Raw genomic sequence first — 14,147 nt, forward strand, 5'->3', positions numbered from 1 at the left:
CAAGGTCACTTAGAAAATTAGTGCTGTGACCTGGTGTGTGGGTGGAACAGAACCCAGGTGTCCTGGCTGCAGCTTTGTGGTTGGACATTAAAGCATTTTCCTTTGTGGGGAGAAAAAAAATCACCCGTCCGGGAATTTGGGGGAAGTGAGAGATTAATCAGATTTCCTTTTTCCCCCTTTCCCTCCCTCCCCCACTTACGAAGATTAAAAACTCGGGAAAGCTATAGGTGCCTTCTCGACAGTTCTTAAGCAGGGTCTACCAAACCTACTCCCACCCTGGACACAAAGCGATCGCCGCTCCCAGAGATTCTGTGCGTTCTCTTAAGAGCCTAGGAGGTGAGGAGTGGTGGAAAGTCAGCCCTCACCTCCAGCGGGTCCCGGGCTCGGCGGCGCCCAAGCCCCGCCCCCGGCCGCCCTTCCCCCGCGGCCTCGGCAGCCAGCCCCTCTCCCCTCTCGCTGTCGGGCGCACCCACCCCAGATGCCGCCTGGCACCGAGCGCAGCCGCCGCCGCCGCCGCCGTACTTTCCACTTGTATTGATCACTCCTAGCTGGGCTCAGCCTGCTCCCGGAGCGCAGCGCGGCCAGAGCGCCAGCCCTTGGCAGCTCAGGCACAGTCGGGCTCCCAGAGGAAACTCCTTGGGAGCGCCCTGTCCGGGGTGTCCTCTGCGCTCTGCAGTGTCTTTCTGTCTGCCTGGAAGGAGGAGGAGGAGAAGGAGGAGGAGGAGGAAGAGCAGAAGGAGGAGGTGGAGGAGGAGGACGTCGTCTGGTCCCGGTTGGGAGGTGGAGCAGTGGCAGCAGCAGCCGCCGAGGCAGCCGCCGCCGCCGCCTCCGGAAAGGGAGAGGCAGGAGAGATCGGGACTTGGAAAACCCAAAGTGTCGGCGACCCTGCACGGCAGGCTTCCTTCCAGCTTCATGGGCAAAGTGTGGAAACAACAGATGTACCCTCAGTACGCCACCTATTACTACCCCCAGTATCTGCAAGCCAAGGTAAGGAGGTACGGGGAAGGGTCGCCAAAGGAGGGGACCGAGGAGGCGCACGCTGGCTCAGGCTGGGGAGGGGCGCACGGCGACCCTGCCGCCTCCGGGCGCAAGTGCTGGGGTTGCTAACTATAGCGCTGGCCTGGGCAGAGCTGGGCTGCGCGCGGGGCGGCGGCTTCCCGGGGAGCCGATCGCGGCGATCGGGTTACAGAGAGTAGCGGTGGGGGAGCGACTAGACAGGAAAGGACCGCCGGCCCCTTCCTGGCCAGCGAGGAGGGAAGGGTCTCGCGGCCTCGCGGCGCCCCCTCGTCCAGCCGGGGGTTGGCGGCGGGCCGACGCTTGCGGCCAGCGGCGGGACCTGCTGGTGGCACGGCTTTCAGACCTCTCCAGGGCCTCGCCCTACGGGCAGTAACTGTGGGGTCCCCGTGAGTGGCGCGCAGCCCCCCGCCCCGCCCCGCCCCGCCCCGCCCGGCAGGACTACCCTCCAGCTCCAGCGCGCGCGTCGAATGTGGCCGGAGGGGGCCAGGACCGTCTCCTCCCCGCCTCGGGCCCTGTGCGCCCGCCCCTCGCCTCTGATCTTTGTGCGGTGTGGCACTTCACCTGGTTACTGATTTCCACTTTTACGCTGGTGTTTTGGGTAGAGAAGTGGCCAAAGTTCACTCTGCATTCATTGATGTCCCCTTTAATCTTCTCTGAAGCCTTTACATGGGAGGGACAATGGACAGATTTCGATGCGTAGAAAGAAGTGACTTTGTATTTACTTTTCTTTTTCTTTTTTTTTAAACTGCCTTACGTGTTTACCCTAGAGTGATTTCCAATCCTGCTCAAAAGTGGCACACTCTTGGGTAAGGACCGCTGATGACATGTAGGCAGTCGAATTGTGGCTGGCTTTCCAGGGACCCTGGGTACTTTGTTAATGGGCCTATGCTAATTTTACAACAGTTTGATGTCTCCTAAGCTAATTTTAAAAATTATTAAGGTTCACGAAAAGTGCCTCTTACCGTCCTGGAATCATCTGCCACAATTAGGGAAGGCAGAAGGTGACAGTGGGTATAGCAGCCTCCTTCAGCTGTTAACACCAAGCATGTCCTTCTAGATCACAAAAGAATCAGGTATGGATGTAGTGTTTGAACTTTCTTTAGGAGATTGCTTGCTGGCAGATGGTCATTGCTGACCTGGTACCAAGAATCTCTGCTTCAACCTTGAAAGCGTTTTTTCTTCCTCTCAATGTGTGTGGTCCATGTTGCCCCATCCCTACAACGTAGCTCAGTGTTTGTCCATGTAAAAAGGACTCGTCAGCAGAGGCCAGCAATTTCCCAGCACCCAAAGGCCTCCTTGCTGCTCTCCTGATTCGCTACTTACCTTTGATCACCAGGGATCTGTAAGGTGCTAGCAACTGCCAGAGCACCAGGGTTCATCTCCATGTGGTTGGCATGCCATTGTTTTAAGAACTTGAGGGAGATATTGTGTGTGTGTGTGTGTGTGTGTGTGTGTGTGTGTGTGTGCTGTTCAAAGACATTTTGTAATCAATGTGCTACCTTTTAGGTGTGTTATATATTTGATGCACTCATCTAAATTATGCAGTATTTGGGTACCTGAAGGACAAGCCTATTCAACACTTAACTCCATGAATAATAAATACACACATTCAGGTGAAGAAGGGGGGGAGAGCCATGTTTATATGAAACATTTACCTTAGTAATTTTTATGTACCATTAGTAAGTTAGAAACCAACTACATAGCGTTTAATACAGCTAATGCAATGCCATTTGGCTTTTTTTCCCTGTAAATAATTGAAGAGAGAGACAAACGGCAAAAGCCTGCTGGAGTAATTAGGGCTGGATCCCAGGAAGCTTTAGGGCCCATTTTCTGAAAGTGTGCTTCCTGCATAAAGCATTTAATATTGATTTGTGTTACAGTAAATGACAGTCTCCAAACATATTTTGCTGTTTCTCCTATGAAATTTGAAATCTTATTACTCTGAATCCCTTTGTTTCAGGAGATAGGTGCGTCCTCGCTTGACCTATATAATTCGGTGTTTTAAAAGTTTGGTAATTAAATCTAAACTCCCTATTGTGAAGGTGTCATAATTAGTTCAGAAAGGAGTGTCTCCAAAAATACAAAGGGACCGGATACAGATTCTAGATACCAGAGTCAGAGTCAGGGACACACATCCCCTTTTCTCCTTCCTGTAGTCATTGGTAAGAGGGTAGGTGGGTGTGAGTTATTAAGAAAGATGGAGACTTTATTTGACTTTGGTTTAATAACAATCATAATTTACCTGAAGAGTTAATGAACTCATTGAGAATCTGTTGTCTACTGTGCTAATGCTTGCCTGTGTGTGTTCTGACCTTCCAGAAATAGAATACGTCACTCTCTGTAAAGTACACTGATGTGTTTGGGTAGTTCCAGATGTTGTGAACTTCTGTTTGAAAGCTGTGCAAAGACTAAGGAGTGGTAGGTTAGTTATTTAAAAATGTATTTTAACCTGAGATTTTAAAGTAGAAGTGGTTTTGTTGGATCATGAAAGAATAGATGGATTTGATGTTTTTCATCAGAGGACTAGGTCAATACCAATTTTAAAAAGTTCTTTAAAACAAATTTTATTAACACACTTTCAAAAGTTGCCTGTGTCGAATGCTTCTCTTGTTAATCCAATCAGAGTCTGTTTTGGCAAATTTATTTTAAAAGACACTCTCATAAAATGCCCCAATTCTTCATTTTGCAATCAAGAAAATAATATCTAGAGCCAACAACTACATCACTGTACATCATGGTTTGACAGAAAGAAAAGGTAATAGCATCTACACAGAGCATCCGGTTCACGTGAGGCTTCTGAAAAGAAAGCAGGCCTGGACAGATGTGAAATGTAAAGTGTCCATCATGCCTCAGCCTACAGTAACACCGAACTGGAGCACCCCATTTTACCCCATGGGGGTGGTTTTGTTTTGTTGGTTTTTATTTCTCAGTCAGTGTCCTCTTATTTCTACCTTATCACCTGGCAGTCAGCCTGAAGTAACTTTGATGTAACTTTGTAAACACAAGCACACATTGTTCTAAAGAATATTCCAGATGTTAAAATGACTTACTGGATAGCATGAAGAGTTAGATTTGTGCTACAGGTTTTTGCTGTTCAAAAAAAGAAAAAAGAAAGAAAGAAAGAAAGAAAGAAAGAAGGAAAGAAAGAAAGAAAGAAAGAAAGAAAGAAAGAAAGAAAGGAAAAGAAAGGAAAGGGAAAAGGAAGGAAAGGGAAAAGGAAGGAAAGGAGGGAATTTTGATTAGCATTTTAACTCGAAGATTTTTATGTACAAGTTGTTAGCCAGTGGCTATAGGAATTTCACTTCTGCACGGGCAGCTCTGGAGTGAATCATGGTTGATGTGTGTGAGAGAGACCAGAGCATAACACTACTGCTGAGGCAAATATTTAAATGTTTATGAGGATTTCACAAAATTCACTCCTTCTCTTTGGAAGAAAGAGAAGTATATGTTTTCCTTAATTTATATTGCTTGCTGGATAATTTGTACCCATTGAAGGCAACATGATACTTATAATCTTTATTCATATATCTTTAGTCTACAGTTTTCTAAAATATATCAGAAGCTTCCAGTCTGTGCATATGTTTTCTGTACTAATGAAATGTTTTGTATTAAAGGGATGATTGCTGGTGAAGGAAAATGATTTTATTTTAAGATGATTTTTGTAAAAATAGAGACCATAGGATATGTCTACACTCAGGTTCAAAATCTGAGAAATAACAAAGCAGTTTCGAATTCTACTAATAAAGGCTGCAGGGACCAAACAGTTCCGACCTCAGCCTCTTTCATACACTTAACCATTTCATTGGACTTTTAAACCGTTACTTATCTGTAGTCAATATATATTATGCCAAGCAATCTGACTGTTCTAGAAATCAAGATTGATCATGATTCTAGGTAAAAAAGTAGCAACTGTAACTAGGTAGATATGATGTACAAGGGCTCAAGCCTTGGGTGCTTTGAATGAGTCTTAAGACTTGCCTGCCATTACCAGGTAAGGAAAGGTCACTTAAATACATCAGCGGAAGTAATGCAGCATTTCACGCAGATGTGCTAACTTGATTTCCCTTGTAGGATATTTTGAGTGTCTAGACATGGCATCAAAGAATCAAGGTTACGGAAATGTTAAAAGTAAGGCTGTAACATAAAGCGACATCGTTGCACCCTTTCTTTCAGGTATCTTTAGAGTTTTGCAGAATGTAAATATTTACTAGCTCTGGGTTGAGAGGGAAACTTTAGGCTGCTAGAAAAGACAGGGGAAGATGTGTGAGGGAGGAGCACGTGTTTGCGCATCACTACGCTAGACACTCCTCCAATATCTGGCAGTGCTGAGGTGGAATTTAAATTCAAATATAGAGAATGTCCATGGAATACATTTTTAGGGCACCTTTACTAATATGTACTGTGACTGCCATTTGTCTAACGGTTTACTGAAACTCTAAAGTTACAGCCTAATAATAAAGTTATTATAAAAATGAAGTTATAACCTAATAGAAGTTTAAGTTATAGATCTCTTAGCTAAATAGAGAATCCCTCTTTTCTTTCCTTTCTTTTTACTTAAGAAATAATGTCCATGGAAGCAAATCATTTTTTTAAAATGTATCACATTATCCAATAAAGATGTATGAGAAAGGTCTGTCTAGAACGGAGAAGTTAAGTGTTCCATGGGAATGGTGGGAATGGCTAAGAGTTTGTTCCTGCTCATGAGGAAGAGTGATCCCTTACCTAGTTTGTTTTGCCCTGGACACTCAGAGTTTAACCGAGGTTTGTTTTCTGTAAGCACAGTGCCACAATCCCTTTAGAGTTCTGTCCTCAAAGACACAAGGACTTCCCTGGTTCCAGGCCCCTGATTTCTAAAACAGTAGGTGCTGAATAAATACTTGCTGGTGAACTAGTATTATTCATGCGAAAAAAAATAGAAAGAAAAAAGGAAGGAAAGGAATACTGTTTTATTGAGCTTTGTATTTTCGTATACTTTTTCCTTTAGTGAAATTTTCCAAATGATTTGTGAATTTAGTTAGAACCCTAAAAAGAATTGTATATTAATGGGTCAATGATTTGTACAACCCAAAGTGTCCCTCTCTCCTTTCTTTTCTTCCCTCTCTCCTTCCCTCCCTCCATCCCTCCCTCTATCCCTCCCTCCTTCCCTTCTTCTCCTCTCCCCCCCTCTCCTGGGTGTATGTCTGAAAGATCTACAGTCAAGAACATGGATGCTAGCAAAAATGTCACTGTGGTACTTTAAGGAGATGCCACACAGTGAGTTGGTAAAGCAGCCTACCTAGACGTCTACCATTGGGCTACTCCCTTCTGCCAACTCTGCTTGAATGTTTTCTGCTTAATCTTACAGAAAATTCCTTTTGGGGGGTATATTTCAATCTTGGCAAAGAAAAAATCTGCTCATCTAGTAAATAGCAACTAACACACACACTGAGGCTGACAATGTTAAGAGTCATAGTTCTCACTATGTAATCCTAAACATGGCACTTATCCATCCAGCTCTTGAATCCAAAGAATAGGGTTTTTATTTTTAATCTCATTCATTGTGATAGTTAAATAGAAACAACCAGAGAATGTATCAAGCTGTCCTGAAGGAAGAGCCTTATTCAATGAAAGATAGCTTATTGAAATGCAAACATAGAATGACATCAGTCACTTAAACGTCGCACCATAATATTTGGTAGAACGTCAAGGTAAATATTCAAAAGTTGAACATTGGACTCAGGGATGCTGTGCGGGGTGGATTGAAGTGTTCTCGTTCCTCTGCTATCTCATTTTAACGAATAAATAGTGGAAACTGAACTTGGCAGGCCTTCATGAAAACATTCTTTAGGTGGCAGAACTGGGAGCTGCAGCAGGTGACACACAGAAAATGACCTCTCAGACCCACATGTGCCAGATACATGCCCAGATGCCATATTGGAAGCTAAACATGCCTGAGACCAGTGAGAGGGGTTGTGGTAGCCATGCCAACAGCCAATGAATGTAACCAAAGTCTGATTGCCATGCCGACAACTAACTAAACATAATCTGAAATCTAATTCTTCATATCCGCTTGGTGTAGATATTCTCCTTACCATCTTTATACGGGTATTTTAATTTTTCAACCAATCCCCAGGAAGGTAAGCATGTTGAAATGATGAGAAAGAAACAACAACAACAACAAAAAAGGAATCAAAAAGGAAAGACTGATGTTTTGACCTCTTGGTTCAGCAAATCTGGAATAGTGGGAGTTGTTGTCTCTTCTGCATTATCTTTTTAGCAAATTCTTAAATGGATGTATCTGTCATTTTAGAAGATGATAATGAAGGAGACTCCTCTGGATAATGACTAAAGATATGGGTTCTCAAAGAGAGATTGCATGTTAATATGCAGCTAACTGGCACCATAAGCATGCAAAATCGTCATCTGGTACATGATGTCCTACCAGTGGCCTTAATATATGTGTGCTGAAATTAGGTTACGTTTTCAGCTGGTTGCCTGTTGGTAAATTGCATATTGCCATCCATTGTGCTTCTAAGTGAACCCTGTGTCTGTCCTCTGACGGTAGGTAGGATGTGTCAGTGAGGGGAATGCCTGCTCCCTGATTCTAGCACACTGTAAGACACCAGGAAGACAGAATAGACTCAGTGTAAGGATTGTTACAATACAGCACAGCTAGACACCGGCATTCCAGCCAATGGTTTGAGTGACAAAGAAGGTACTGAGATCTATATGGGATTAAAAATTCATGTGGATTTTTGTGAGGAAAAGTAGAGTTCCATGAGAAGCTACCACTAATCTGAGGATTTCAGAAAGAAATTGGGCTTTAAATAAATGAATGGGAATTCCTTGAATTAATAATCAGCTTTATTTTATTTTGTTCCTTTGCTTTGTGATTCTCTAGAGGTCGCTTCGAATTTTAAAAGAATTAGATTTTGTTGTACTTTATGTTAACTCCGTCCCTTAAAATTCCATACTCAATTACTTTATTTTACATTATTTTCAGTGTTATGCTTACAAATGTGCTGTTAAGCCAACCTATTAGTGTGGTGGCAGGCTGGTAATGTGATCTTTAAATGATGGCATAATGAGCATACAGAAATGTTATTTGTATTGTTATATTTTATTTAAAGCAATGTTTATTTCTCCCAACCCATTAGCCGTACTTATGGAAAAAGGAAGAAAACAAATTTAGCGTTCTAAATGTTTCTAACTAGATCTCTGCCTGTATTATAGGCACTGGTGATATCCAGTGTTAGCTAGCATGGTTGAGAAATTGTTTTCACAATTATTCCTGGTCTTTTGTGAACAGCCATTTTATGGGGTCATTATCTAACTTCATTTTAGATGATCTGTTATTCACCTCTGTAAATGGAACCAAGTGCTGTAGGAGTCATATGGTTTTCTGCTTGACTCTGTATGGGATCCAGGACCCATCCTTCCCCTGGCTGCTCCCTGGACATGTGTTACACAGTAGGAGCTCCTGGGTCCTAGACAAAGGGATTTTACACAACAAACTGAGATCATTTCATAGATGCCTGCCCTAAGTCATTCCGCTGGTCTTGAAGGACTAGTTTCCAAGCTCTGCAAGCAAGAGCTTATTTCACAGAATCCCAGTTCTCTCCCTCCCCAGCCCTGGGATTACAAGTGCTCGCCACCATGCCCAGCTTTCTATTGGTGTTCTGTGGATTAAACTTGGGTCCTTGTGTCAGTGTACCAAGTACTTTCCTGACTGAGCTTTCTCTCCAGCTTATTCACCAGTTTATTCCACACAGTTCACTTGTCAGTTGGTGATCCAGAACTAGAAGCTCACTTCCTGTACAAATTGTCATACTTAAAGGTAGAGTTCGAACCCAACCCATATGAGTTTATAGAAGTGATACACATTATAAAACCACTGAAAGGTCTATACCACTTCCATCACAGAATCCAAATACCCTCCAGGGGATGCTTCTCAGAGAACAGGATGAGTGTTAAGAGTTGGAATTCCTGGAGCACATCTTGGCCTTCTTCAGTGCAGATGACTTGGTTTAGAGTTCTGAAATAAGGCTTTAAGCTTTTGAACTGAGGAATGGGCTTCTAGGAGACGAGCCTTGTGGCTCAGGATATCAGATGAATAAGTCATTTGCAAAGCAGCTGTTGACTCTGGAGCTGTGTCCAGCTGTGGCCAACCCCCTGGGGCCCTCCTCACTCATTGGCTCTCCACTCTCTACTTTTATTGTTCTACACTAACCTAGATAAACTCTGGTTTGCTAACTTCTTCACAATTTAAAAAAAAAAGTAGCCCCAAGTGGTGGTACCAATAGTACTTGTCATCTCCAGCTCATACTGGTTCTTTATGTAAAGCCTCTGTTTCATCTTTTGGTTCCCATAGGCCCAAGTCAAGCAAAGCTGGCCTGGCTGGTAACAGGGAAACACAAACACCAAGTCCCCAAGGATCTAATTTCTCTAGTTTCATGGATAGTTTTGTTTTCATCTGGGTTCATGCTGGGCTCAGAACTTCCAGGGAACCCTACATCGTCTTGAGACAGTATGTATTTCTACTTATTTTAAGTTTTTACCTAGAATTACCTTATGGAGCACAGATTAAGAATCTGACCCTGGGGCTGGGGAAATGGCTCAGTGCTTAACAGCACTGGTTGCTCTTCCAGAGATTCTGAGTTCAAATTCTAGCAGCCACATGGTGGCTCGCAGCTATCTGTAATGGGTGAGATATGATGCCCTCTCTGGTGTGTCTAAAGTCAGGGCACTCATACACATAAAATATAAACCTCTAGAAAAAAACAAAGAAGTATCTAACCCTGAAAGGAGAAAAAAAGAACTAACTAGTCCATGCTTAAGATGACCGACCCCTTGGGATTCTGTTTGTGGATTGTAGAGTGACCAGCATCTATTGTGAAGAGCTGGACAAACCAGTGTCCTGCAGGTTGGGGATGGTAGGAGGACTTAGCCAGGGAAGGTGTTTCCTTCCTGCCTCTCCCCACCCTATCCTCAGCTTTTCTTCCTACACTAAGAGTTGAGCCTCTGTGTGCTGACTGCTGAGCACGGGCAGGCTTGTGTGCACTGGTAAATTCACAGTGATGTCACAGGGAAGCCGTTCCCACTTGCTCTGCCTAGATCCTGGACCAAATGTGTCCCATTTATTTTGTCTAAAAAAAGTCTTTATTACCTTTTAATGCTACAGATCATGACTAAGAAATTGCTAACTATGGTTGTCCATTTGAATTGGCATTTTCTTCTGATTTTTTTAATCCAATTTTATGTGGAAATATAAAATACAGTTTTATTTGTTAATGCATAAGCATCATAGACGCATTGGATGTGAGGTCATAATTTGAAAAAGACATATAATTAGCATATTCAAAACCACTTTGATAACAAATGTGTGTTCTTAGTGAGATTATAACTTAAGTATGCACAGTCAAAAGGCAGGTGCTTACATTTTTTTCTAAATCCACAGTCAACCATAAAGTCACATGTAACCTTGTCTATTTCTTAACTATTTCAATACTTACTCAACAAAAATTACAAGAGAATTCTACCTATTTTAAATATTTTCCTTCCTTAGTAGCCGTTCCCCAGATTTAAATGTTAAAAGCAGAAATCTTATACATGGATTTATTTTTTATTATTTTTAAGAAGGAGATCAGTTTTTAACAGACACAAAAAAGGGGGTGTTGGAGATGATGTTGGGCAACACTGAATCCTCTTCTGTGTCTCTCGCAGATGCAGATGCATTGTTTCAGCAGCACTGGGTGTTCCAAAGCGCATCCTTTGAGGCTGCAGAATTTGATTTGACTGGGGCTGTGGGTCACATGGAGATAAGTTCGCTGTGATAGTGATCTGTGTCTGGGCCCTAATGAACATCTGCTTTCCAGGGCTGTGCAGCAGTTCCTCTCTTTGTTTCCTGTTTCTTTGCTTCTTTTATATGAATCTTGTTAAACCCAGCAAATGGGGGTCGTTTTTGCTTTTCAATATGCAAATGCCCCTGTCTCTCCCTTTATGAGGGAAAATAAAGCCACATATTTAAAGAAAATGTATCAATTAATACACAGAGAATTGAACAGCAGACCACAGACTAGAGCTCTTTCCCACAACCCGGGTATATTATATAAAAACCATGTAGTTGAGATACCATACATGGAATTACCTGACCAATTGAATTAAGGTGGACTAACACCTATGGTGCAGGCATTGCGTTATACCCTGAAAAGTATGAGTATTTAATGAAGACATACTATATTGTACCATATGCAACACAGTGAGGTTATATATTTAGTTAGTTAAAGGTATGCAATCAGGTAGAATATATTCCAGTACAGTAATATACATACATATATATATATACATATATATATATATATAGAGAGAGAGAGAGAGAGAGAGAGAGAGAGAGAGACATACACATATACATCTATATACATATATACATCTATACACACACACACAACTTTTAAAGGGTCAGTTTATATAGTCACAGGACAGATGCCTAAGTGACAATGTAACATTTCCAGCTCCCCAAAACAGCCTCATTGTACTAACTGCCCATAGCTATTCATCCAGCTTCTGACTTTGAGGATTACTCTTATCTTTACATACTTCCTAAAAATGGAAACGGACCATGTATCTCCTCTTGTGTTTGTCCTTTCTAGTTCCTCACCATTTTGGTTTGAGTCTTCAGTGTTATTGTACATGAGGTGGTTTAAAGATCTATCACAGATTATATAGTGTTCATCTATCCTATTATTGATGGGTGTTTGGATTATTTCTGTTTGGGGCTATTTGCATCAAATTGCTATAATTATTGTTGTTCATATCATGCCTTCAATGCATTGCCCCTAATAGTGGAATTACAGGTTGTGGGATATATGTGTGTTCCGCTTTGGTAGATTTTAACAGATTCCACTTCTGCCAACAGAGTGCAAGACTGCTGACTGACTGCATCTTTACTGACACTAGCTATTGTCCTTTTTACTCTATCCTGCTGGATAGTAGTCCTCCCTTCTTTACTCCTCCTCCTTCTCTTTTCTCCTCTTCTTCCTCCTCCTCCTCCTCTTCTGCTGCTGTTTCACTTTGTCTACCTCTTCACCATTGTCTAGGATGGTCTTGAGCACCTGGGTTCAAGCATGTGTCACCTTGTCTAGCTTTTCATAAAGCTCATTGCTCAGTTGGTGTCCTCTTGTAAACTCTGCTTCAGGACTTTCCATTCACTTTTTTAAAATAGCAGTTTTATTGGGCTGTGATACACCTAGCATACGCCTAGTTTTCACACTACCTTTGGATTGCCTTGTGGGGTTTTTAATATGTTCTAGCAGCCGTCTTTCATCAAGCATGTATGGGGTAGCCCCTAATTTTTGGTTTTCCCATTCTGTCTGTCTGCCATCTGAGTGTAGTTTCTCATTTAATGATGTTTTATCTGTGAGTCTTTTCTGACCATTGCCTTTGGTGTCTTTTAAGGTAGTCTCTGCTGCTTTGGGGTCACGGGGCTTGTTTCCTGCTTCCTACTTTAGAAGTACTTTGTTCCCCAAGTCCAGGTCTGCAATCCATTTCTAATTAGTTTCTGTGTATCATATGTATAAGCTCAAGATTTTTCCCATCTGGGTGCATAATGAACCGGCACCATTTGTTGAAAAGACGTTTTCCCTTTGTGAATTTCCGTGTTGCTTTTTAAGTCAAGTGACCGCATTGGTGTGTGGGGGTTTCGTCTGGAGTCTTACTTGATTCCACATTTAGTCTTGTGCCCAAAGATCATTGTCTCAATTACTGTAGCAATACAGTGCGTGTATACATTGTAACGCTGAGCAATTCCAGGTCTTTGACATTTCCTTCCAGATTTCAGGATCACTTTGTCTGTTCTCCTCCAAAAAGAAATATACTAGAAGTTTAAAAAGTAAAATGATATGAAATCTATCTGGGAAAAATGGAAGAACCATCAATAAACATTTCTGAGTCTTCCAAACTGCAGGTGTGATGTCTTTTCACTTGAGATTCCTGCTTGGAGTGATTAATCAGAGCAACAGAAGGCTACTTCTAAATGTTTTGCTTACTAACTGTATGGTCTGAGTTCTTTAAAATGTATAGTGTGGTAGCTGTTGACAGAAACTGTGACAAGAATACTTACTTTGAAGAATGAGTAAATGACTTTTATTGTCAGAGTCTAAATTAAATTTGAAAAGCAGTCTGCTATGGACACTTACCCTTTGAGAACAAAGGACATCTTTCTAGATTGTTCATTTCTCCCATCCAAAATACATTCTTCTCCTTTCTGCTCTGTTTTCTCTTAGAGGCATTGTTTCATCTTGTCCTGAAAGTACTGTGATGCCTTACGTACATATGTGTGTGTATGTATGTATGTATGTGTGTATGTATGTATGTGTGCATGTACATAGCAATAAATTTGATTTAACGACTTTGGTTTGGCAAATTTTCTGACCTCTCTTAAGATTTTTTAAAATATGCATCTGATATTGTAAAACCAAAGGCTGGGATTTCCTAATTCAATAGTAACTTCTGAACAAGACATCATGCTGTTCTTTGGGCTTCCTTTTCCTTCAAAACTTTTCTTAGATGTTCCAAAAATTTACATATATGTTTTTCTTGCCTTGTAAAGTTTTAAGCTTTGATTATTGCTGTCTTCAATCAGCCAAAACCAACTATGGGGAACCTTCAAAGCTTATTAGTTCTGGCTATGTTGGCCGAGGTTGAGTGGGTGGTTAAATAGATGATTTCTGAAGTTCCTTTCAACTCTAAAATTTATGATTCTGGGAATTTATAACATCCAAGAACCACAGAATGCTAGACTTGGAAGGAACTTGAGGATCATCTGGTCCAAGCCCTCCTTTTACAGATGAGGATGGCTGTCCAGGGTGGAGAGACTAGAGGGGAAATGGGTAAGGATGGAAGAAGGGCCAGAGTGGGGGACTGGGTCTCATTTCACATGACTGTTCAGCGTCTTGGCCATGAAGGAAACAGGGAGATCTCACATGAGCCACAGGAGTCACTCCAGGAAACCAATCACAAGGTTGGATGGTACAAGTCACCAGCTGGTGACAACAGGAATCAGCAGTTCCGATGATCTGAGGTCATCCTGCAGGGAAGACTGGCTGGACCATCCCACTTCCTTCTACCAGTCGAAGGATTACAGTAGGCTGTTT

General features: G+C 42.2%; 1 protein-coding gene across 3 annotated transcripts in view; it reads left to right on the forward strand.

Moving 5' to 3' along the window:
* Nucleotides 1–482: 482 nt before the first annotated feature.
* Nucleotides 483–14,147, forward strand: part of Rbms1 (RNA binding motif single stranded interacting protein 1) — a 205,827-nt gene continuing 192,162 nt past the window's right edge. For 2 of the 3 annotated variants that reach the window (XM_028769202.1, XM_028769203.1), the window contains exon 1: nt 787–987. In XM_028769202.1, coding sequence (XP_028625035.1) covers nt 913–987 — 75 coding nt within the window. In that variant the 5' untranslated portion in view covers nt 787–912. Of the gene's footprint in view, nt 988–14,147 lie in introns of all 3 variants that reach the window. The other variant, XM_028769206.1, reaches the window with a different exon arrangement.

Source organism: Grammomys surdaster, unplaced genomic scaffold, assembly GCF_004785775.1.
Source record: "Grammomys surdaster isolate TR1022 unplaced genomic scaffold, NIH_TR_1.0 191, whole genome shotgun sequence".
NCBI classification, from domain to species: domain Eukaryota; kingdom Metazoa; phylum Chordata; class Mammalia; order Rodentia; family Muridae; genus Grammomys; species Grammomys surdaster.